This window comes from Petaurus breviceps, unplaced genomic scaffold, assembly GCF_028583685.1.
Source record: "Petaurus breviceps papuanus isolate PSGF00001 unplaced genomic scaffold, PetGlider_PUasm1.0 90804, whole genome shotgun sequence".
NCBI lineage: Eukaryota > Metazoa > Chordata > Mammalia > Diprotodontia > Petauridae > Petaurus > Petaurus breviceps.
The window spans coordinates 10,765,386-10,791,758 of NW_027187348.1; the positions used below are offsets into that span (position 1 = coordinate 10,765,386).

The 26,373-nt window shown below is 38.5% G+C and overlaps 2 protein-coding genes across 2 annotated transcripts in view; one reads left to right on the plus strand and one right to left on the minus strand.

Annotated features, from left to right (window-relative positions):
* Positions 1-26,239, minus strand: part of PLCL1 (phospholipase C like 1 (inactive)) — a 444,953-nt gene extending 418,714 nt beyond the window's left edge. Inside the window, exon 1 of the mRNA XM_069070142.1 lies at positions 25,014-26,239. Coding sequence (XP_068926243.1) covers positions 25,014-25,343 — 330 coding nt within the window. The 5' untranslated portion in view covers positions 25,344-26,239. The remainder of the gene's footprint in view (positions 1-25,013) is intronic.
* Positions 6,720-26,373, plus strand: part of HSPD1 (heat shock protein family D (Hsp60) member 1) — a 349,976-nt gene continuing 330,322 nt past the window's right edge. Inside the window, exon 1 of the mRNA XM_069070144.1 lies at positions 6,720-6,723. The gene's annotated coding sequence lies outside the window, so the exon portion shown is untranslated. The remainder of the gene's footprint in view (positions 6,724-26,373) is intronic.

The window sequence follows — 26,373 nt, forward strand, 5'->3', positions numbered from 1 at the left end:
AGAGAGAGAGAGAGAGAGAGAGAGAGGAGAGAGAGAGAGAGTTTTGTAGTTTAGGATTGTAATGGTGGTTGTCATTGTTGTTGCTTTAAGGTGGTATAAGGTGAAGGGAGAAGTCAAAGGATTAATAGTGAGGTCTTTCCAGAAGAGAGGGTATATTACAGAATAAAAGCATTGGCAGACCCCTACTGTAATAGAAGTCTTCAATAGAATCCTTAGACTTCAATAATAATATCTCAGCCTATTTATTCCCTAATGACAACCTGTCAGAAGGGAAAGAAATGTCAGAAAGGTTTCTTTATCTGAGCAATAATATGCTTAAATTCTAAAGGTCTCTTCCAGCTCTATGATTCTTTAATTATATCTATAATTTACTTTTCTTATCAGAAACCAATTGTCAATTTTTCTGTAATATGGTGAAAATGTCCTGATAGGGGCTGGAAAGCAAAACACTGAACTTACTTCATTCTTTATCTCTATCCTTAGAGTCGGCCCCACAGAACTGAAGCAAACTGTCTTTTAGCACTCTTTTCTCTCTCCCCTTTCGGATACCGGATACCCCTTCCCAGCTGCCTATTCTGTCTCCATTCCCACTTTCTGTCATAAACTTTTTAGCTAAGGGTTAGTGCTAATTGCTTAAGGCAGCATTTCTCAAATTAATTTGGCAAAATCACACCTTGGGGCTTGAAGTATGTTAACTAATCCATAAGTGCTATTCTGGGAAACTTAGCACATGAAGCATCCCCAGGATAAAGGGAAGTTGGGGATATTTTAGAATAAAATAGAAGATATTAAGCCAATTTATGTGCCCAAAAAAATGGATGTAGATAATACATATTTTTGTGCTTACTATATTTAGAGGAAAAGATATGGCTAGAATTGTTTCTTTATTTTTCTAGGGACTACTATACAAATCACATTAAATACCAGAGTTTCACAGAATGTAGTTTGGGAGCTGTTGGCTTATGGTATTACTCTTTCTTGGGCATTTTAATAAAAGATTCCTAAAGACTGAAAAGTCTCAAAGTCCCATAAATACCATAGGTCTCCCTCTACCGCAAAGTAAATTAGCAGTGGTAGGATTTCAGATAGAATGCTTTATAGGGAGAAATTTTTAACTAGGGGGATTTTCACGCGTCCTTGAATTCACAAAACAGAGGCCCATTCTAACAATTTAAGAGAACGGGCACTATTTGTCCTCATTCACTAATGGGTTCAAGTTCCAAGTCTGTCATTTACTAGTGTAATGCCTGTCCCAAAGCCCACTGGTATGAGACAACTGCCTTATTATTGGTTGAGATGAAGCCCCTGCCATACGTGAGGGCCAGAGTGGAGTAGGTGAAAGAGAGCTCCAACCTTCTCACCAGCCCTCTTTGGGACACTCCAAAGGCTCCTTCACCGTGTATTGTCTGATATGTACTCCTTCTCTGATTTCTGTTTTGCAATGATTTGGATGTGTTTTGTTTGGGCGGTTTTTTTGTTTATTTTTTTTTTGCTATTCCTTATGTGTTTCGATTATGGTTATGTTATGTTATGTTATGATTATTTCATGGTAGAGGGGTCAAGCCTTGAATATAGCACTTGGGATCCCCCTTCCCCAAAAATGAGAGTGATCAGAAATTAGATGGAACCTTATCATATCACCTAAATGATCAATATTTAAGGAAGTAAATAAATATAATTCCAGTACCTTCTCTCTAGAAGGAGAGAAGAAAGGCCTCCTTTCCCAACCCCCTGCTTCCCCTCTTGGAAAGGATGAATGTCTCCCTCAGAGAAGGGTGGGAGGAGAAGAGGTTAGAAATATTTTTTCTGCCTTCCTTTGTGCCACATTTTTTTTTTTGCTACACTATCCTTGTGACCATCTCCAAATCCCCTAACCTCTATGAACTTGAGTTTCCTCATCTGTAAACTGGGGCAGTGAGAGGAGAGTGTGTGATCTGTATGACCTTTAAAATCCCTTCCATTTTTGCCATGTGTGAATCTGTAACACTGATTCTTCTGACTTCTAAGGCAACTGAGTAACATGGCATCCTCCCTCCCCACTCCCTATCCCTGCCTGGCTACCATGCCTGCACACAAATAACTGACTAATTAAACAGCACTTTCAGGTTTGCAAAGCATTTTAGATGATTTCATCTAAGCCTCATAGCAATCCTTTGAGGTAGGTACTATGGGTATTATTATCCTCTTTTATCATATGAAGAAACTGAGGCTCAGAAAAGTTAAATGACTTGACCATGGTCACCGCTAGTGAATGCTGGAAGGGGAATTTAAACCCAGATCTTCCCCACTACAGCCCTGTACTCTATCCACAAGGCTACATTGCCTCTCACATCACACAAGTGTGAACCCAGAGCAGACACTAAAATGGAAAAACAATGACATAAAATTACCTTGCTAGTAGAAGAAAATGTCTGGGAAAATGCTTTGCTAAAGAGTTCACTAACTTTTCTGAGACCAGGCTGGGTTTGCAAATGTTACACTCTTCTGTGGCAAAGTAGAAGGTAAAGAAGCCAAAGTCTGTCTCCTTTAGTAATACAATAAAAGAACTGCAGGAAGATCATTAAACCTGACATGCAAATGTCCCTGAAAGGTATATTAAAGTCCCAATAGCATCAGACCAATCTGCAGCAGATCCTGGCTTACAGTTTAACTGACCATACTTTATCTCAGCATATTTCAAACCTGAAATTTCCCTGCTAGACAAAAGAAGGAAGTTAATATTAATAAAACAAAGTAACCCTAACTGTTGCCATAATTCTATTACATAATTATCTGCTTAAATCTCCCATATATTGACTCTGGATTTCCAAATAGCAAGAAAACAGAGATTGAACAAACATAAAGTTGGAAGATGTCTAACATGTCAATTAGCTCTCACCAATATTTCACACTTCTGGAAGGCATGAACAATGTCATATTTCTTTTCTAACTCCCAAAGTATCTAGCATGGTGCTGAGTATATATATATATATTTGACTGGGGCTTGAGGGAGAAACCCAGAAATAAAATAAATATTAGCAGTTTCAATAAACTAGCTTTATCCTATGTGGTTGATATTAAAGTATGTGCCTTGAACTCTTCATGGAGGAATAAAAAAAGATTATACAAACCACACTTGCATATAGTAAGCATTACACAAATATTTGTCAAATCAATGAACGTTAACACAGGTTAAGGGGGCTAAAATGCAGCAAACCACCTCACTCCAAACTATACTGCTACGATATTAAGCTTGCTTGTTTTATAAAATTTACATTCTGTGAGATGGACTTTCCAGAGGAGATTCTAAAGCAAAGGAATAAAAATCAAACAAATGTTTGTTGTGCACCTACAATGTAGGAAGTACTGTGCTAAGCACTATGGGAGAAGGGGTAAAAAATGACTAAGACGCAATACCTAATGTCAGTCTAGAAAGAGGGAATAAGACAAATACACAAGTAGATGAAATGAAAGGTAAAATATGTGCTGAACAAAGAGGTACAAACAAAATGCTATGGGAAGGTAAAGGAAGGAGAGATTGCATCCAGATGAACAAATAAGGGACACCTTCATGAAGCATACGGTATTTCTTTTTTTGCTTTTTGGAGGGGGAAAGTAGGGCAATAGGGGTTAAGTGACTTGCCCAAGGTCACACAGCTAGTTTTCTGTTAAGTGTCTGAGACCAGATTTGAACCCAGGTCCTCCTGACTCCAGGGCCAGTACTCTATTCACTGTGACACCTAGCCACCCCTACATACTGTATTTCTTATGTCTTCCACATCTGTTTCCTACCTGTCTTCCAATCTAAGTTCTTGATACTCACCAAGTACTCTTCATTTCCTGCCCTTGCAAAAGTGGTCCCCTGTGTCTAAGACTGCATTCCCTCCCTTCCTCTGCCTCACAGAATCCTTCACTTCCTTTAAAAACAATGACGATAATGATGATAATTTAATAGCATTGATATAGTACTTAGTTTGCAAAGCACTTTACAACTATGATCTCATTTTATCTTCACAATAACCCTGTGAGGTAGATGATATTATTGTTGCCATTTTGCTGATGAGGAAACTGAGACAACAGAGGTTAAGTGACTTTTCTAGGATCACCTACCTGGCAAATATCTGAGGCAACATTTGAACTCAGGTCTTCCAGATCTGAGGTCCAGCACTATATGCAGTATGTCACCTAGCCACTTCCAATATGATGCCTTGCCAGATCTTCCCACTTAAAAGTACTCTTACTTGGAATATGCTTTGTATTTATTTACCTTCATATATGCCATTTCCCTCAAGTGCAATGTAAGCTCATTGAGGACAGAGACCATTTCATTTGTGTCTTGTATCTGCAAACATCTAGCACAGAGATCCTTTCACATTGTAATTCAATAATAAATGTTGTTTGCATTGAATCAAACTGACAGAGATGGGAAGAAAAAGATTAAACACAAAAGGGCAAAAGCATAATATATATATGCATATATATATTCAGGGGCATATATAGGAAAATAAGGACAGATGAGTTTGGGATGGCAGGCTGAGGTAATTTTCTGGAGGTTTCTGAAGTTCATTAGGTGGGCAATGGGGAATAATTGAAGATATTAAAGGAGATATGACCAGAGCTGTGCATTAGCATGATTAATTTGGCTACAGCATATAAGATTAGAGAAAGGCAGCTTGATGGAGTAGATAGTTAGCCTCAAAGCCAGGATCAGGTCCCACCCCTGGCACATGCTGCTTTAAGCTCTCAGCGTTCTAAGTAACTCTCTAAATTGCAGAGTTTACGCCAATAAGAATTGGTAAGGGATTTCTTCATCTGCAAGCTCCCCATACAAATGAAATCCCAGGCCCAATCCCTATCCACACCCTATGGAGGATTGGGAAGGGAAGAACCTGAATGCAGAGAGACCTTCAAGCAACAGAAAATTAGAACCTCAACTAGAAATTGTGAAAATAGGAATAGAAAAGAGGGGATGAATGAACTGATTTATAGTAGAGATAGAATTTATAGCATTGGGCTACTGACCAAATATGGGGAGAGGAAAAGTAGAAAAGTAATGAAAATGATTACAAAGTTTTGAACCTGTGACTGAGAAAATGAAAATGCTCATAAAAGAAATAGGAAAGTAAGAAGGAACTGATGTTACAAGTTTGCTTTTGGATGGACATACTTAATTTGGGGCAAATGAGACATCCTAACAGTGATGCCCTTTATGCAGCTAGAGCTCAGAAGTGGAGCAGCATTCAGGAAAAATATAAGACTGGAGATATTGATTTGAGATTTATCTAAATATAGGTGCCAAGGGAGTAAATGAAATTGTTAAGGGAAAGAGTATATAGAGGGAAGCTTGGAGAAAGGGAGGGAAATTTACATTTTAAATACTCTGGGAAAAGCTTCCAAGGGCTATTCTTAGAACCATTTATTTCTGATATATTGTTTGCTCTTCAAGGTAGCAACAAGAGAACTTGTTGTTTCTTCTATTACTGTTTAGGTTCTAATCACTATGAACAAAATGAACACAGCCCTCTTTGTGAAAACAAACAATAAAACTAGCATTATAAAAATTTAGATTAACCAGAACCCAACCATTAAAGCCCTAAAATAACTGAAATATGGGAAATTAGACTTTTTAGGAAGAAGGCACAAATGATAATAAAATAAGTTAATAAAAAGGATTCAATTTTCTTTAAAAATAAACTATATTCTGGAAATAGTGAAAATTTGAGTTAATCCTATATCTCAATTACTTAATAATGAGAATTAATGTTCAGAATGATTATCTCCAGTGACTATAAGATGTTAAATCATCAAAGAAAGCTTTAATGATGCTCATTAAATGAGAAAATTATATAAATACATTTCCCAAAGTCATTATAAAAAGGCTAAAACACGGAAAATTCTCAGTTAAACAGAAATCACAAATAACCATACTTCCCCCCTCAAAAAACCTCTCCTAATGCCACTATTGCTATTAATGGTATTCCCGTAACAGTGAGACAGTATTGCATACTTGATAAGAAAACCTGGGTGTGAATCCTACATCCAACACACAAAAGTAATGTGACCAAGGATAAGTCATTTAACTTCTTAATGCCCAAAGACACTTCTATATAACCTTATAGTATAGACAAACTTCTGATCTGCATATGCCATAATTGTTTTCATCGCACTATGCAGAAGAATATCAACAATCAAAAAGTTGTGTTGGTATTAACAAAAACTAAATTAGTATGGCAGAAAATATAAAGATTAGAAATGCTTTGCTCTTGAGATAGAAAATAATTCTAATTATATTTCTGTTTTGCATATTATAAACTTAATATGAAGATTTTCTGGCTAACAGTATCATGTTTTCAAAAATGATTATAAAATTTTAATAATGTGCAAACCAAAGCTTTTTTCCTTTGAAAAAAAGTAGGGAGGTGGCTAGGAGGCACAGTGAGTAGAGCACCAGCCCTGGAGTCAGGAGGACCTGAGTTCAAATCTGGCTTCAGACATGTAACACTTAATAGCTGTGTGACCTTGTGCAAGTCACTTAACCCCAATTGCGCTGCCCTCCCCCTCCAAAAAAAAGGGCAAAAAAAACAAACAAACAAAAAAGTAGGGGAAATAAGCAAGGATCTTTTCACCCTCTTTTCATATCCGATAAAAGTCATTTCCTTGCTCCTCCTTAGTCTGTCAGTCAATAAATACAGCATTTATTAAGTATTCATAAAACAGTAAATATTATATAGTAGGTACATGGGGTTGTTAATAGAATAATTTAAATTTCAGAGCTTACATTTCAACAGTTAAATACATATAACTGGGAGTGGAGCCAAGGCAGCATAAAAACAGGAAAACTCTGTGAGTTCCCCCCATAACCACCTCAAATAACTATAAAATATGACTCTAAACAAATTTTAGAGCTACAGAACCCACAATGGGACAGAGAGAAACAAATCTCCCACTGAAGGCAGCCTGGAAGGCAGACAAGAAGGATTCATTGCAGTGCATTGGGAGCCCAGCCCAGCCCCATGAGAGCCCCCAGTTTTAACCCCAGAGCACCCCAGCCAGTGGCTGCAGCTGACTTCAGGAGAGTGGATCACCAGCAGCAGTGGTGGTTTCCAGAATTATCAACCCATAAATGCCAAAGAAAAAATGAGAGGTCAGTGTAGAACTCTGTTGGAACTGTAGGGGACAGAGGTGCGGTCTGGCCCCTGGAACTGAGAAGTGGCAGACGTGCAGCAGCCACACAGCCACCTCCATGTGGCTGATTCAGAGCTCTTGGCCTGCAGATTGTAGGGCAGGCAAGCAATTATTCAGAGGGTAATCACTCTTTCTTTAACCTGCCTGGATCTGGATCATGGTCATGGGTAGTGGTCCTAAGGTGTTTGACCAGTGAGCCAGAGCATGTGGGGGCTATAGAGACAGCACCCTCCTAACAGCACCAACAGCTGTGAAAACCCCAGCAATGTGGGACAAAGTTCTCCCCTCTGAAAGCAGAGTTCTACCGTGGTAAAGAGCTCAAAAGTCAAGTAATTAGCTGGCAACATGAGCAAGCAAAGGAAGCAAAGTAATTTTGTTTTTTATGCAGAGTAATCAAAACTTAGATTCCTTTTTGGGGGACAAAAAGGATCAAAGCATGGAATGGCAGGAAAACAAGAAAGTCAGAACTCCTGCATCAAAAGCTTCCTAGAAAAATATGAATTGGTTACAGGCCCTGGAGGAGCTTAAGAAGGATTTTGAAAATTAGGTAAGAGAAGTGGAAGAAAAATTGGGAAGAGAAATGAGAATGGTGCAAGAAAATCATGAAGAGAGAGTCAACAAGCTGACAGAAGAAAATAATATCTTAAAAATAGATTAATTCAAATGGCAAAAGAGGGCCAAAAAGCCAATGAGGAGAAGAATGCCTTAAAAAGTCGAATTTGCTAGATGGGAAAAGAATTTCAAAAGCTCACTGAAGAGAATAATTCCTTCAGAATTATACTGGAGCAAATGGAAGCTAATGACTTTATGAGAAATCAAGATATTATTAAACAGATCTAAACAAATGAAAAAATAGAAGGCAATGTGAAATATCTCATGGGAAAAACCACTGACCTGGAAAATAGATCCAGGAGAGATAATCTAAAAATTATTGGACTACCTGAAAGCCATGATTAAAAAAAGAACCTAGAAATCATCCTTCAAGAAATTCTCAAGGAAAATTTCCCTGATGTTTTAGAACGAGAGGGCAAAACAGAGGTTGAAAGAATCCACTGATCACCTCTTTGAAAAAGATCCCCAAAAGAAAACTCCTAAGAATATTATAGCCAGGTACCAGAGTTCCCAGGTCAAGGAGAAAATATTACAAGCAGCCAAGAAGAAACAATTCAAATATTGTGTAAACACAATCAGGATAACACAGGATCTAGCAGCTTCTACACTGAGGGATCAAAGGGCTTGGAATATGACATTCTGGAGATCAAAGGAGCTAGGATTAAAACCAAGAATCACCTACCCAGCAAAACTGAGTTTCATGTTTCAGGGGAAGATATGGTCATTCAATGAAATAGAGGACTTTCAAGCATTCTTGCTGAAAAAACCAGAGTTGAATAGAAAACTTGACATTCAAATATAAGAAGCAAGAGAAACATGAGAAGGTAAACAGGGGAAAAAATCGTAAGGAACTTATCAAAGTTCTCAGTATGAGAATAGTTGAAGGGAATATAAAATAAAGGGAATATAAAAATAAAGTGTGTGTATATATATATACATATACATATATGTATGTTTATATAGGAGGGTATATAGGCATATGAATACATATATGAGTATGTATATATATGTGTATAGGTATACATAGAAAGAGGGAACGGGATCAATTGATAGGAAGAGATGATATTTAAAAGGTGAAATTGAGAGGTAAGAGAGGAATATAATGAGAGGAGATGGGTAAATTATCTCATATAGAAGAGGCAAGGGAAAACTGTTACAATGGAGGGGAAGAACAGGAAGGCAAAAGGGAATGGGTCAACCTTACTCTCATTGAATTTGGCTTAGGGAGGGAATCTCATATACACTAAATAGGGTATCTTGCCCCACAGGAGAGTAGAGGGGAAGGGAATGAGAGGGGAGATGATAGAGGGGAAGGCAAGTTGGGGGGAGGGAAGTTGGAAACACACACTTTTGAAAAGGGACAGGGTCAAAGTAGAGAACAGAACAAGTTGGGGGCGGGATAGGATGGAGGGAAATATAGTCAGTCTTTCACAATATATCCACTATGGAAATGTTTTGCATAACTACATATATAAAACCCATATTGAATTGCTTATCTTCCCAGTAGGGTGACAAGGGAGGAAGGGAAAGAATCTGGAATTCAAAGTTTTAAAATCAAATGTTTAAAAAAAAATTGTTTCTTACATGCAACTGGGAAATAAGATATATAGGCACTGGGGTATGGAGATCCATCTTGTCCTACCAGAAAGTCAGAGGGGAAATGGGGGAGGATATAGGAAAGAGCAGATTGGGGAAGGGGATATACAGTGGGATTGCTGTTTTTGGGGTGTTGGGTAGGGGAAAGACAGGGAGAAAATTTGTAACTCAAAATCTTGTGGAAATGAATGATGTAAACTAAAAATAAACATAAAATTTAATTTAAAAAATAAATACATATAACCATCATAGATATCTACAAATAATATTATAGTCATCAGAATACATTAAAGATACATAAATGAGACTTCATAGGCTCATTGATTTGGAATTGAAATGAACTTTAGTGTTATCTAGTACCAAACATTCATTTTATAAATGAGCAAACTGAGACCTAGAAAACCTAAGTGACTTGTCCAAGGTCATATAGATAGTATTTGAGATAGTAAGAATTTGAACCCAGATCCTGACTCCAAATCCAGCATTGCTGACTTGCTATTACTGGGGAGGAAAAAAAAAAAAAAAGATACTTAACCCGAGAGGAGACTACTAATTTTAAAAGGTTTCACAATGGATGGAGCTCTGGGTCTGGAGTCAAGAATACCTGAGTTTAAATCTAGCCTCAGATACTTACTAGGTATGTGACGTTGGGCAAGTCATTTAATCTCTGTTTACTTCAGTTTCCTCAACTGTAAAATGGGGGTAATAACAATACCTACCTCCCTGGGTCATTGTGAGGATCAAATAAGATCACTGTAAAGTATTGTAGGGTTAATGAAATATAAGATTTTCCCCATCCATTAATAGGCCTATGTGACCACGTGTTCCCTTTTTTCCATGAAACAGCTGTTGTCAAGGCCCCCCCCCCACTTTGTGAACCCAGATGTTGGTGCTCCCTGGCCTGGTGATTACATATCTATTATTTTGTTTAGATAGTTGAAGCCCTGTCTATTGAATTCCTTCTTCAATACTAACTTCTTTCTATTTATCTCTCTGCATTGTTTAATTAAAGTAAGATTGTTGACCCCTTTGAAGCTATCTTTTCTTTAGAAAAGAAGGCCAAAGAATCTGTGCTAGCAGTGTTATTGGTCTTACACCTCCACAGCAACTACAAATATCATTAATGATACAAGTACTTAGCATAGTGTCTGGCACATAGTAAGTGTATAAATATTTGTTTTATCTTTATCATTATTAAAATTTTATTAAAAACTTTAAATTTGCAAAAAAACCACATATCACAGATTCCCTACAAAGTGAATTTAACCATCTACTACAACTCTGCCATTTTACAGATGAAGAAACTGAGACCTAGGAAAGTGAGGTGATTTGCCCATATTTGCACAGAAGAATGGAAAACCAAAACTAGAGCCTGAATCCCCAACAGTTTATTGGGAACCCTCCACAACTAATCTTCCAATATTGTCATTTTGAACTTACTTTCCTTTCAAGGAACACAAGGCATTTTACATTCACCTGAAGCATGGAAGAAAAAGGAATTAGATGTACTTTTGCAGATGGAAAAAACAAACAGCAAGGCTTAATGATTTGCTCTAGACCATAAAAAATGTTAAAAGAGAAATAAGGGCCAAATTTCCTCATTTCTCCTCCAGGGCTCTTTTCACCTATGCAGTAGCAGAACTAGGGCAATGCAAAAGCACCGAATACAACAGGAACATAAAAAAGTCATTAGAGACTGAAAAAGAGATGTTCAAATTAGTTGCCTTCTAACTCAGAAAGTCATGGATCAGTAGCCTAGAAATACAGATAGGAGGTCAGATCTCTAGGTTAGAAGAATTTTCAGGAAGCTTGTATGAAGAGGAGTTAGATAAGTGCCCAGGAATATTTCTGACCTCCTCTATTCTCCTAGGCTTATCTTCACCTCATAGCTGCTCAACAAAGAATAGAAGTAAAAAAATTCCTTGTTATTTATCTATACCTTTGGGGCAAATGGGAAATTACTTCATTTTTTGGTAGCATCTAGTAACTCAACTCTGCACCATAATGTGGGGCTAACTTTAGGTGTCATAATCAGTAAAGGAAAGTAAAAAAGAGAGGGATCTCTCAAGACCAGCAGAAGTAACTCCTATGGGTATGAAACTACATGTAACAGCCTAGATTTCCTAAACACATAGGTAGTCACAGTAGATTTATATGTGCACACAAATGTGTTTTATAGCAAAATTCCACAAAAGTCATAAAACTGAGTAGCACATTCAGAAATACAGTCTTCTTTGGTTTGCTTATTGTAGTTTAAGGACTATAAGGCCTTCTCTTGGCTGTTAGCACATTAAAACTGATTTAAAAACCAAAATAAGTAACAAAGGGGAAAATACAGAATCCATTAACCTAAAGACATTAACAGCTCCTGACACTTATTTGTTGATCATTAGGTTACTGTTATCAATTAAATTCATCAACATATAGCTATAAATACTATATAGCTCCTCTAAACTTTACCTGCAAGATCTTTCATTAAAAAAATAATAATTTTTTTTGTAGATGAAAAGAAAGGTTTAAGTTATGTCAATCATTCATTTATTTGACAATTAAGCACTATCAGACATCAGAGCCTCAGTGATGTTTGTTACCAATTACCTGACTATATCTTCAAAGCCTAGATGAATGATCCTAGGATTGATAAATTTAGGGTAATAAGATCATAGCTTTAGGGCCAGAAAGGACCTTGCAGGTCATATAGATGAACTTCTCATATAATAGAGGAGGAGCTAAGGCCAAAAAAATGTTAAATGGCACTGATGGGGTTAACAGAGTACTCTGTCCTCAAATCTTAGGAAAAGCTCAGTACCATTAAGAGAAGGAATAGGAAGTAGGTGGCAATCACAAGTGTGCTTGCTTTGATAGACTCATGATTTCTTTAATGTCAATGGTCTCTCACCATGCAGATTGTTACAAGCCCTCCAATGTCTTTTCAACCTATACAGTTCTTGCCACTTTTTTCCCATTTAGCCTCCATGAAGGAGTTAGAATAGAACTCATGAAAGGGATTTAAAAATATAGCACAATCACAAAATATTAAACTTGCATCTGTATTAGGCTGAATGGTTTTGTTAACAAACAAAAATGTTGCCATTTATTACATGAGTAAATTTCAATCTGAGTCCTTCTCTTTGGGATTATCATTCTTAAGAAGGAATGAGCTGGAAATGAACTCTTTTAAACCAAACATCCCTGAAAAATCTATCATACAATTCCTTTGCTTATGAAAAACAAAAAACAAAAACCTAACCATCTCAGAGAAAACTTATCTTCTCTCTGTATGTGGGTGTCTCTCTGTCTCTGCCTGTGTGTCTGTGTCTCTCTGTCTCTGTCTTGTCTGTCTCTTTCTCTCTCTCTGTCTCTCTGTGTGTATATATATATATATATATATATATATATATGTATATATATATATATTCATAGAGAGACCAACACAAAAACTCAGTTATATAGGGCTTTAAGTTTTAAACAATTACTTCCTCAAAAAAATCCATAAAGTAGGTATTACAAGTACTATTATATTCCTATTTTATAGATGAGGAGACTGAGGCATAAAAAGGCAAGGTGACTTACCCACAATCACGTCTAGTATCGAACCCAGGAATCAAATGAAGGTTGCTTGACTCTGAAATGACTTCTTCCTCACCAAAATTATATTAAACCCATGCTCATACAATGACTTCATAAAGAATCGACAAAGAAATTTATTTATAATTCTACTTCTTCGTTTTAAAAATCTTTTTTCTTGACATTCTTCCTACACTTGCCAATCTGTACTAACAAACAGAAAATTTTTATTTGAATGACTTTTTCCTGAACCATTTATGATTAGAAGAGAATTTCAACAATAGTAAAGTCAAAATATTTAAGCTATTTTCTTTTTTGGTGGGGGTAGGGCAATTGGGGTTAAGTGACTTGCCCAAGGTCACAGCTAGTTTTTGTGTTGTGTCTGAGGTCAGATTTGAACTCAGGTCTTCCTGACTCCTGGGTTGGTGCTCTATTCACTGCACCACCTAGCCACCCCATTTTTTTTTATTTAAGCTATTTTCAAGGTGCCATATTCCCAAATGCTGCCATGCAGCAGAAAGGTTAATATGTCTATTAAATTAAACATAAAAGGAAAGCTACATAGATCATCAGTAAAATTTTAATCATATCATGAAATTTAATTAATTGTGTTATAAAATTAAAATAAAGGAACTATGTAGATTCCCATATTTTTCACTGGCATTCATCAAATACAGAATGAAGATGCTACTTTCAAATTAATTTTATTTTATCCTAGTTAAATCAAGGGTAGCTAAGGAGGTGCAGTGGATAGAGTACCAGTCCTAGAGTCATGAAGATTTATTTTCCTAAGTCCAAATCTGACCTCAAACACTAGCTATGTGACCCTGGGCAAGTCACTTACCCCTTGTTTCCCTCAGTTTCCTTATCTGTAAAATAAGCTGGAGAAGGAAATGGCAAACCACTCCAGTATCTTTGTCAAGTAAACTCCAAACAGGGTCACAAAGAGTTGGACACAACTGAAATTATTAAACAACAAGAAGTCAAATTAAAATTTTTAAAAATCATAGGGTTATAACCATCATTGCACTAGAATGATGGTTCTTAAATTTTTTCATCCTGAAACCTCATCAGCACAACAAAGCAAAGCTTTCCCCACTCTCCTCAAAAAACCCACCAACCCACCCACTCTTGTGTGCTATTATTTTTTTTAAAGTCACCAAAAGCATTTCCCTACTGACAACACTAGGAAGGTTGATCTATCAACAGAAATTATATTATTATTCTTCCTCTAAGTTTTCCCCAAGGTTACGGATTTCCCCAAAATTAATGTTTCTTCATCTGTCACAGGGAGATTCTTGCAAGACAAAGGCAACATCTGTGTTAATGAAATCTTTGCCTTCCTTGAAGTCTGTGAAGGAATCTGTTTTGGGGACTTTCCACTAGGCAGAACACTTTTCAGTTTTTCATAGATGGTTGATGACTAGCAATGCCAGACAGCCTTTTAGCCAAGTATTCTTTTCTCTTGACAATATCCCATAGAAGTCAATGAGTAATAAACATTGACACACATCCTCCTTTACAAATGGAGACAGAGATGTCAGTTTTGTAAGGTCTCCCTCAGAAAAACCTAAATCCTTTAGTGAAGTTTAAAAGTAGTCTTGGAAAATAAGAATAATGCTTCCCAACTTTGAAAATGTATGCAATTATAATTATGTAATCTTCGCATTAAAAACTTTTAATCAGTTAAATTTTAAAATAACTTGGAAAGTTGCTGTTTCAACAATATGATGTAGATGAAGCCCTGTAGCTACTTTCTTCTTCAATGAACATGTTGATGAGAAGTATTAACTACTTAAAATTATTTGCCATTTGGTCTGAATTTAAAATAATCAGATCTTCACAAATTGCCTGAGATACATAGGACATAAAAACATAATTTATACAATAAGCCTCCCAGTTCAAGCAGTGACAACTAAGTTTTATTCAAGGCAGTTTTTAGATTGTTTCAAGAGTCAGTATAAAAGAACTAACAGAAAAAGTATTCTGGCTTTAGAAATCAACCAAAATCATACATCTTTAAAAGTTATTACTTACTTTCCCTTCCTAAACAGGAAGATTAATTATTAATATGAAACATATATTTGACTATTCAAAAGCACCTATGATCTCATCAATTCAATTGTCCTTTACAGTCATGAAGAAAACAACCCATCCATGCCTGCCCATCCTGTGCAACTCTGTCCTGTGTCTTCCTCTAAGTCTGACACAGGAGACCCAGTCAACATCCAGGAGGCCCTCCTAGCTGTTAGATTATACATCATAATTAAACCATATTATTTATTCCTTACACATTTACTTAAGTTCAAAGTTAGGGATCATCATTCTTATTTTCAAAAACTGATTTTAAACTCCACTGAAGTTCTACCCCAGTACTTCATTATGGCATAAAGGTGACCCTAGATTCCTTTTTTCCTCAATTTTTAAACATTTTTATTTAAAGTTTTGAGTGCCAAATTCTATTCCTCCCTCCTTTCCCTCCTCCCTGAGATGGTAAGCAATCATGTAGGTTATACATGTGAAATTATGTAAAACATTTCCATAGGAGTAATTTCGTACAAGAAGACTCAAATAAAAGAAAAAAAATAAATGGAAGTGAAAAATTGCACGCTTCAGTCTGTATTCAATCAATATCAGTTCTTGTGCCAGTCAACAAAACACAAGATCTGGCAGATCCTATCAAGCTGGAAAGGCTTCAAAGTAAGGGCCCAGTGAAGAACTGCAGGACTATTTTTTGAGGACTAGCCTCAAAAGGTTTGGAGAAGTTTATCACCAGGTTAGCTTTGAGATAACGAAGTTTTTGGTCACAGAAACTCTAGAAGACTATCTATGACCACTCAGGTCAGTGGAGGAAGGACTCATGGGGAAGAAATCACAAACTCTTGAAGTATTGATGTAATTCTAAATTGAATTATGCCTGATATTACCTAAAAGACTAATCCCCCTAGAACAAGTGGTCTTAAACTGGAGAGGTGGAAGAGGGGTAAGGGTCCGTGAACTTTCTAGTACTTTGGTAACTGTATTTCAGTATAGTTTCCTTTGTAATTCTAGGTATTTTATTTTGTGGATTTAAAAAAATTCTGAGAAGAAATCCATAGGTTTAACCAACCTGCCAAAGTCAGTCTACAAAAAAAGTTTAAGAATCCCTCTGCTAGAAAGACTTCCTAAAAAAAAAAAAGCACTGAATTCTCATCTGATATTAAAAAAGAAAAAAAGTTCCTAAAGTATGTCTCAGGGGGGCATATAGCAGGGAAAAGTTAATTCTCTAACACCTTTATAATAATTAGGAAAGCTTTATAAACCAAACAACTTATAATCCTAGTTTTGGATTTTTAAAATTTGTTTGCAAATCAGTCTACCTTCTCCCTGGAAATAATAAAAGAAATTAAAATTGTCATTCTTTCTACTTGCCCTGAACAAATTATTACTCTTCTCAGGTGAATGGGATCTTGGTTATTTATAAAGTTAATTATTGTTTGAAATTGAGTAAAACATTGACTCAAACTTAGAAAAACCTTTGTTACACAGAAATTTTGTTGTACATTGGCACTTGTAACAGGAGCTAACCTGTAATGTACTTTATTTTTTTGTAATCAGCACAGTGTAATTAATAAATATGATGAAATTTTTGAGGAAAATATGGAGCCACTTATATCCCAAAATCTTTTTCTATGTAATTGCAAATAGACCTTTTCTATAAAAAACCTAAAAGGTGATTTTTCTAACCTTAGAAGAGTATACTAATACAAAAATCGCACGCTCTCATCAGACAACCTGGGAGAATCCAGGATACACAAAGGGACACTGAAGTAATAACTTGCCTTCTTTTAGTCCCCAACTGACATAAGTAAATGTATTAAGTTTGTCCATCAAAATGCTTACATTCTTACTTGTGTCACAGCTTTGGTATTATTGCATACCCTGAAAAAAGAATTAGTTTAATGTTTACAACCTTTAGAGGCAGTTAGATGGTGCCACAGCGGGGCGGAGCCAAGATGGCAGAGTAGAAGCAGGACCTCCCTGCTGCTCCAGCTTCCACCTTCCCCAATCAATGTAAAAAGGGGGCTCTAAACAAACTTTGGAGATGCAGAACCTACAAAATGACACAGAGAAGCTAACCTCCCACTGAGGACAGCCTGGCAGGCCGGCAGGATTCAGCTAGCCCAGCACTCTGGGAGCCGAGCCCAGGCCCACATCAAGGCTTTAGCCCCAGGGTGGTCCTGACCAGCCACCGGCCAGAGGGACTCCAGATCAGCAGCAGCTGTGGCCCTTTCCAGAATTATCAACACATAGATGCAGACAAAGTGAGAGGTCAGTGCAGTCTGGACTTTGGGACCCAGTAAGTTGGGGTGGTGGGTTTTGCCCCCTGGGGCGAGAAGCCACTGAGATTCCTGCCAGCACAGCCAGCCAGCTGCCACCTGGCAGCTTCAGCTCCTGGCCTGCAGCGTGTAGAGGGACCAAGCACCAATCTGAGGGGTAATCACTCTTGCTTTATCCTTCTTGGATCTGGATTGCAGTCTAGGGTGAAGGTCTTGGGGTGTGTGTCCAGCTTGCCAGAGTGTGTGGAGACCTCAGAGAGAGCACCCATCTAATACCTCCGGCAGGTGAGAAAACCCCAGAGTTTGGGACAGAAGCTCCCCTGTCTGGTGGCAGAATCCTACTGTGGCAAAAATCCCAGGGGTCAAGTGACTGAGGGGCAACATGACCAGGCAAAGGAAACAAAGCAGACAGAAGATACCAACATTACACTCCTATTTTGGGGACAAAAAGGAGCAAAGCATGGAACAGGAGGAAGACAGTGAAGTCAGAACTCCTTCACCAAAAGCTTCAAAGGAAAATATGAGCTGTTTACAGGCCATAGAAGACCTTAAGAAGCAGATAAGAGAAGTGGAAGAAAAATTGGGAAGAGAAATCAGAACAATGCAAGAAAATTATGAAATGAGAGTAAACAGCCTGACTGAGGAAAATAACACCTTAAAAAACAGACTGACTCAAGTGGAAAAAGAGGCTCAAAAAGGCAATGAGGAGAAGAATGCCTTAAAAAGCCGAATTTGCCAGATGGAAAAAGAATCTCAAAAGCTCAATGAGGAGAATCATTGCTTCAGAATTAGATTGGAGCAAATGGAAGCTAATGACTTTGTGAGAAATCAAGATGCTGTAAAACAGATCCAAACAAATGAAAGAATAGAAGGCAATATGAAATATCTCATGGGAAAAACCACTGACCTGGAAAATAAATCCAGGAGAGATAATTTAAAAATTATTGGACTACCTGAAAGCCATGATCAAAGTAAGAACCTAGAAATCATCCTCCAGGAAGTTCTCAAAGAAAACTGCCCTGATATTTTAGTACCAGAGGGCAAAATAGAGGTTGAAAGAATCCACTGATCACCTCCTGAAAAAGATCCCAAAAAGAAAACTCCTAGGAATATTATAGCTAGGTTCCAGAATTCCCAAATTAAGGAGAGAATTTTACAAGCAGCCAGGAAGAAACAATTTGAATATTGTGGAAACAAAATCAGGATAACACAGGATCTGGCAGCTTCTACACTGAGGGATCAAAGGGCCTGGAATATGATATTCCAGAGGTCAAAGAAGCTGGGAATAAAATCAAGAGTCACCTATCCAGCAAAACTTAGTATCATGTTTAAGGGGAAAATATGGTCATTCAGTGGAATAGAGGACTTTCAAGCATTCTTGCTGAAAAAACCAGAGTTGAATAGAAAATTTGACATTCAGATACAAGAAGCAAGAGAAGCATGAGAAGGTAAACAGGGAAAAGAAATCATAAGGAACTTATCAAAGTTGAAGTATTAACATTCCTACATGGAAAAACAATAATTGTAACTTATGAAACTTTTCTCAATAGTTGAAAGGAACAGAAATATATATGTCTATATATGAGAGTATATGGGCATATGAATACATATGTGAATGTGTGTATATATGTTTACAGGTATACATAGATAGAGGGCACAGGACCAACTTAACAGGAAGGGATGATACTTAAAAGGTGAAATTAAGAGGTGAGAGAGGAATATAATGAGAGAAGATGGGGAGAGATAGATTGGGGTAAACTATCTCATACAGAAGAGGCAAGGGAAAATGGTTACAATGGAGGGGAAGAATAGGAAGGCAAAAGGGAATTGGTCAACCTTATTCCCATTGAATTTGGCTTGAGGAGGGAATGAAATACACACTAAATAGGGTATCTCACCCTCCAGGAGAGTAGGGGGGGGAAGGGGATGAGAGGGGGGATGATGGAAGGGAGGGCAGGCTGGGGGGGAGAGAAGTTGGAAGCACTCACTTTTGAAAAGGGACAGGATCAAAGTAGAGAATAGAACAAGTGGGAGGGTGGGATAGGAGGGAGGGAAACATATTCAGTCTTTTACAGTGTATCTACTATGTTATTGTTTTGCCTTAGCCACACATGTACAACCTATACTGAACTGCTTATCTTCCCAGTAAGTGTGGGTGACAAGGAAGGAAGAAAATGAATCTGGAATTCAAAGTTTTAAAATCAAATATTCAAATATATATGTATGTATATATGTATATATTTGTGTATATGTGTGTGTATATATATATATACTATTATTAACTTTATAAATAAAATAAATATATAATTTTTATATATAATATAATATAAAATAATATTATTATTATTATTATTTTACATGTAATTGGGGAAATAAGATATACAGGCACTGGGGCATAGAGATCCACTGGAAAAGTAGAAAGGGGTATGGAGAGAACAGATTGGAGGAGGGGATATCCTGTGGGACTGCTATTTTGGGGCTGTAGGTAGGGTAAAAATGGGGAGAAAATTTGTAACTCAAAATCTGGTGGAAATGAATGATGTAAATCAGAAGTTAATAAAGCATTTGAAAAAAAAATAGATGGTGCCCCAGAGAGAGCACTGTGACTGTAATCAGGAATATGCGATTTTCTCATTAGCCATATGACCCTGGGAAGTTAATGTGGCCTCAGTTTCCTCATTTGTAAAATGATGATTATTAATAGCACCTACTTTCCAGGGTTGTTTTGAGGATCAAAAGGGAAAATATTGGGGCGGCTAGGTGGTGCAGTGAATAGACCACTACTTCCGGAGTCAGGAGGACCTGAGTTCAAATCCAGCCACTTAACACAAAAATTAGCCATGTGACCTTGGGCAAGTCACTTTACCTCAATTGCCCTGCTGTAATGGAAATGCAAATTTAAAGCTCTTTCCAGCCCCTAAGCCCTTTGATAGGCTTAAGAGACTCTGAGAACCTTCCTTGAAAATATATTCTGCCTCCTAATAGGCTGAATGTGGTCACATGGAGCCTGTGGCAGGAGGCTTGGTTTTCTGAAATGCCCACACCTTGATGCTGTGTGATTGGGCAGTGGGTCAAGAGGGTGGTTATATTCTCTGACCTAGGAGAAGGCTATATAATCCCTGATGTGAGGCTTTACTTTGGGGCTCACTTTGAGAAGTGTTCTGTGATTTGATGAGATGAGACTCTGGGAAGCCGTTGTTGAGAGCCCCCTGGCTTTGAAAAACCCAGATGTTGATTTGGTATGGATGTAATGGTTGGACAGTTTGGAAACCTGTCTACTTGATCTGTTTCTCTGTCTTGATAATTCTGTCTGTATACTCTGAAGTTTGGGGTGCTGACCTTTTTCCCCTGAACTAGGTAAACCATACATATTTGACTGATTCATGTAAGCTTGTTAACCCATTTTGAGTTGCTTTCCTTTAACAAAGCAGATGTAAGAACCTGTGTTGGCAGCCACCCTGGGGACGCTGGGGTGCTTGCTGATACACATGCCTTCCCCCCTCCAAAAAGAAAAAAAAACATAGAAAATATTTGCAAAGTGTTTAGCTCAATGCTTGGCACACAGTAGGTGTTTGATATGCTTCTTTCCATTAAATGAAATAGAAGAGTAGTAAAGTCTCCCATGCACTCATGTTGTTCTACTCCATGAGATTGTAGCTAGCCTTTTCTGTGAGCAAAAGAATTGTACAGTAACCCAGAAAGTCAAATATGCATTGCTCTTGATGTCTTCCTATATTGATATGCCTGAGGTATGACTTAGGAAGAAATGTCCAATTGACATTTCACTATGCAAAATCTAATTACCTGTTTTTCCCATTGTGAAAAGTGGGAAGACCACAAACTTGATTTCAGTATACACTTAATTCCTCTGTTCCTGCCATGTCTTCTATTTTTATAATCTGTAGATTTTTTCCCAAGAAGAAAAAAAAGTACAATCATAATAGTAGCAATGGACACCTTATCAGACACTTCTAAATCCCCTTTTAGCAAAAGATCTCAAAGTTCTTTACAAACTCCTAACTAAATTTAATTTACCAAAACCATTGAAAAGTGGCAGAGAGAATCACTTCAGATATGCACCATGAAATATAGCTACTTCCACCATGATATGGTACCATGTTTCTCTAGCATTTCCAAAGAAAATAAACACTTCTGTGGAAACTACTGAAATACATTCAGAAAGAGAATAGTAAATTACTTAAAATTTATAACATGACTATTGGAGAATCCTACATGTCAACTCCTATCTAATATATGGCATTTCAAACGATCAATTGACAGGTGATATCAATTCTTCTAAGTTCCCTTTGCCTACACTCAGTGAGAATTTTTTTTAAGACAAAGGCTTCTTGATGATTAAAAAATAAACTCAGAAAGAGTAAACAAAAAGTAGGGGAACAAGTAGAGCATCTAGTTCAACTCAGATATTAAACCTGGGAAAATCTAAGACTCTACAGAGAGAAGACAAGAAAAAAGGTGAGGGGATTTGGGAAAGTTTTGTATGTACCTTTGAACTGCTACAGAATGATGGAACGATATGTAAATGTGAAGCAATTCTATGTAACTTTTTCCATATCAGAAGGAAATGTTATCTAAACTAGGACTGTGTTTCCACAAAGTATTGGTTAGAGTAATATAAAAAAGGTTCTTTTTTTCTGTTCCTTGTAATTTGGGATGGAAAAGGAAAGAGGTTCTCTGGTTATTGAAATAGTCTCATTAATAACCCTACATATTTGGATCACCAACTTTCAAAGAAGTAACAAACAATTAAATGCATGAAAACTCTGCTGAAAGTAATGTAATCTCTGATGATTCATGATTTTCAATGAAGATTGTTATGCACATCAATTGTTACTAGGCTGCAAATATTTAGGATGTCATCTAATATATAGTCCAAGTTAAAATGACAGAACAACCTTTTGCTACCGTATGCATTAACCCCAGACTTGAAAATGCAAAAGGTAATTTTTAGATGTAATTTCTTCCCCCCCCCCAAAAAAAAAGAACAAGTGCTATCTATTTCTCTAGAATATAGATCATGCCATGATCCCCAGCCTTTCTCCAAAAATTTACTTTTCATTTAACTGAAATGAGAAAAATGGCGGTAAGTGAGGTCAGGGGGAGCAAATGAGGGAATGGAAGGGAAGGCAGAGAGCTGTAAATGTTTTCAAGCTCCAGAGAGGGGAGTTCGTTGGCTACTGAGCCACAATCCATCTAGTTGACCTTAAAGAATGACACTGATCAAGACTTCTTAATTGAAGACTCATCTAAATACAACACTTCCATAATCAAGAAATTTCCAAACCCATTTGATGATTGTTTAAATCCTATAAAACAAGAGCCTGCTCCTGAATTTTACAGTATTAATTTAGGAGAAGCCACAACTTTCTTTGTCCTCTATTGCCCTTCAAACCTTAAATGTGATTCAGTTTGTTAGCATCACTATGTATTAACCTATGAATACAAAAAGAGATCAGGCCTGATATTGTTACCTTCTTTTTTAGGTCACAAAAGCAAACTAAAAGTAAAAGAATCATTGCCCCACAGTTTTATTTTAGTTCCAATATTGCCCTTATGAGAATTTAAGCCATCACCAAAAACATACAAGGCAGAGTATATAATGTCCTGCTAAAGAAAAACAAACTTGTTTGCAAGAATTTGCAGCAATCTATTTTTTATGGACTATTTCATTTTGCTTTTCCAACATCACAAAGCAATACTTCATAGTGGGTAAGCCAGATAGACTCTGAGTCAGGTAAGCCTCAGTTCTACCTTACACCCATACTAGCTATGTATCCCTGGGCACTTAAACTCTCAGTGTCTTAGGCAACTCACTAATACTAAATTGCACAACAGTGTCCGGATGGATATGCATTGATAAAGATAGTTGCCTTTCTAGAAGATCGTGGATCAGGAAACACCCCCCCAAAAAAACAAATACTATACTATACTGTATATTTTTAAATCTCTTGAGGATATGTTTCCTCAGCATATAACTTCATTTAATATAAGAAGTTTAACCATCTAAAATATGGATATTTCCCCTACTAGTTGTAACTCCAAATTTATTAGTTTCAAAAGTATATATTTGATCAGTGGGGTTTTTTAAAGGTTGACCTTTTTCCCCCCTTATCCCAGTTCATAACCTGAATAGGACACTACCTCCCATAAAATCACTGAACCATAAAAATCACTGATCACTGCTATAAACTATTTATATATGGTACACAGCACCCACTATTCTTTTAATACAGCTCTTTCCTTGATGGTCTTAACCTTGTGTGTGTCAGAGTACTGGAGGAAAAGAGCAGAAACTACTTATGGCTGAGATAGATGTATTATAGGAGTAATCTACCCACACTTGTGCTGAAAATTCCAATTTAGATCTTGGAAAAATGCCACTAGTTAGGTCCTGCGTACACTGCCTCAGATCTGAACATGGATCTCGGAAAATGTGCATTCATTTGAGCACCAACAAGATGCAGAAGAGTTCAAAATCATCCATATGTTATCTCATTGACACTTTTTTTTTTCCCTAAGTAGTGTCATGCTGACTCAAAGGACCATGTCAGCCAAGATCGATCTTAATCAAATATAGGTCTGCTTGCTCACAGGCATTTGTTTTAAGAGGCATCTTCCAATTATGTTTGGTGAGAAGACTACTGTGGGCCAGGAAAAAAAAAACCTATCGTGGAATGATGCACCCACAAGGTGAAATGCCAAACCGAGTACAATCGAAAGGAAAAGAAGATTGGGGGGGGGGGGGAGTAGGGAGGAAGAAGGTCAAAGAACCAAAGTATATTCTTAGTTGTCCTAGTTCCTTCCTTTTCTCCCTCCCCTAACCGCAGCATACAAATCCTAGGGTTCCCACTAACGTGAAAGTAGATGTGAAACATTAAATTCAATAAAGATTGGAAGTTATAGGAACTCCGGAATATTTCAGCAGTCAGGAAGGACTCCAGAACTCATTAAGATGTCCCACCGCCTAATCTTGCTACCTGAGACATTCTCCACTGGATGCGGTTAAAGCAAATAAATAAATAAAGCAGCCTTAATTTTCCCCCCACGTTTGCTTACTCAGGTGCCTGACTGGACTTCGCCTCATGACTACGACCCACCCACCCCCATCCCCACCCCCACTCCACGCCTTGTTGCTTTTTGCTTCAAGGAAAAGGCTCCACTGATCTTGGGGGCACTTCAGCTTCACAGTAGAGAAAGTTAGAACATAAAATGAAGTCTGAGTACCCGTTTGAGACAAATGTTTATATGATTAATGCGCAACAAATAGTACTATTGTACACAGAATTTATCACTCTTCTTCTTCCCCTATCCCCCCACCCCAGCCCAATCCCTATAACTGGTTAATGGAAACTTTCAGGAGGCGTGCAGAAGGGATTGGGGGGGGGGGGGGGGAGGGGAGAGGAGAGCCGGGAGAGATACGCACTATATCCACACAATTAATTGCAGTGGAGTTGGATTTGTCATTCTTCTAATTAAAAGAAATCAGTAGCTTGTGGTCAACTGTAGAGCCTGTGAACATCCTGAGGAGGAAGGAAGATTTGGTAATGAAGAGGGGGGAAGGGGGGAAAACAACACAAAACCTCAAGATGTCTCTAGGGATCCTGCATCCTGGCCCCCAGATCCCGCCTGCTCTTTCCCAGGGCTGCGCTGCACTCCAGATGCTCGGAAAGGGAAGCCAGGACATCACCAGGGACGCAAAGGACAACCCCACTCCTTGAGTCAACAGGGACTTACCTTGATGATGCTACTTCGCCGAGGTGTCACCCGGGCAGCTTCCAGGAGACTAGCTTCGCTATCAGCTGCTGAGGTGCCCGCGGAGGCTGGCAACGAGAGCCCACTTCTGCGGTCCCTTCTGCGTCCTGCAGCCCCAGCCGGTAGCCCTTCCAAGGATGCAGGATCTGGGCACACCTGAGAATCCTCCTCACCATGGTTCACCTCGGATGAGGAGGGACCTTCTCTGCAGGTTGCACCTTCGGCCATCGTGGTACCAGCTTCGGACTTCTCCCGGGGTAGAGGGGACTTAGGGAGATCGGAATCCACCCCTCCACACCCACAAACAAACATGCACCCCAAAGCCGACCCTCCAGACTTTTTCACTGCCCGGAGGCAGCCACTGCAACTTTCTCGAGAGGAGACATCACTCTGGATGAGCCGTCCATGGAACTCCTTCCCCCAACGAGTCAGATAATAGAAAGGAGAGCGAAAGGGAGGCAGGGAAGAGGAGAGAAGAGATAAACTTGCTTCGGAAAGATAGAGGAAGATAAGGGCATAGAAAGAGAGAGAGAAAGAAGGACGAGGACGAAGGGAGGTGTCTGGCCGCCAAGAAATGCTATGCAACCGCTTCACTCGCCACCAAACAAAAGACACTAAGGCGCCGTTTCAAAGTGGCCTCCTTGAGCCGAGATGAGTATGTGCCAGAGCTCAGAAGGAGCTGGAGCGAGCGAGCGCGGCACGGGTGCACCCCGCCCACCTGCCTTCCAGCGAGCGAGGCTGCGAGCGAGCGAGCGAGCGAACGGGAGAGCTAGCGAGGAGAGCAAGCAGGAAGTGGCTCGGCGGCAGCCTCCACCACTCCTCTCTGTTGTGACAGGGAGGGAGACTTGTTTTGACAGCCCGTGGGGATTGGCAGGCAGCTGGGCCTCTTAGGGGCCGAGCAATACCAAGGAGGGGGTCGGCGTGACCAATCCCCAATGGAGAGGGGTGTGACCAAGAGAAAAGAATGGAATGTGTTATGTATTGGGAAGAGGTCCAGATGGTCTCATACATAATACTGTGTGTTACGGATCTGTGAGTGTGTGTATGTGTGCGTGTGTATGCAAGAGGGTGCACCACGCGTATATTTTGGGAAGTTTTGAAATTTGAAACGAGGTGAAAGATGAAACAGGCAGGGGGAGGGGAAGGGGGGGTTGCATCCATCTGCAAAGCAAATCAGCTCCCCAGGGGTGCTGGATGCAAATGCTTAAAAGCATTCATTGCCTACAGAAGTAATTTATGGGAGTGTGCTGGGGGGGGGGAGGGGGGGGGGGCGAGCGCGGGGGGGGGGGGGTTTGGGTCGCTTGAACCTATCCACACACAAATACACAGTAGAACGGGTAGA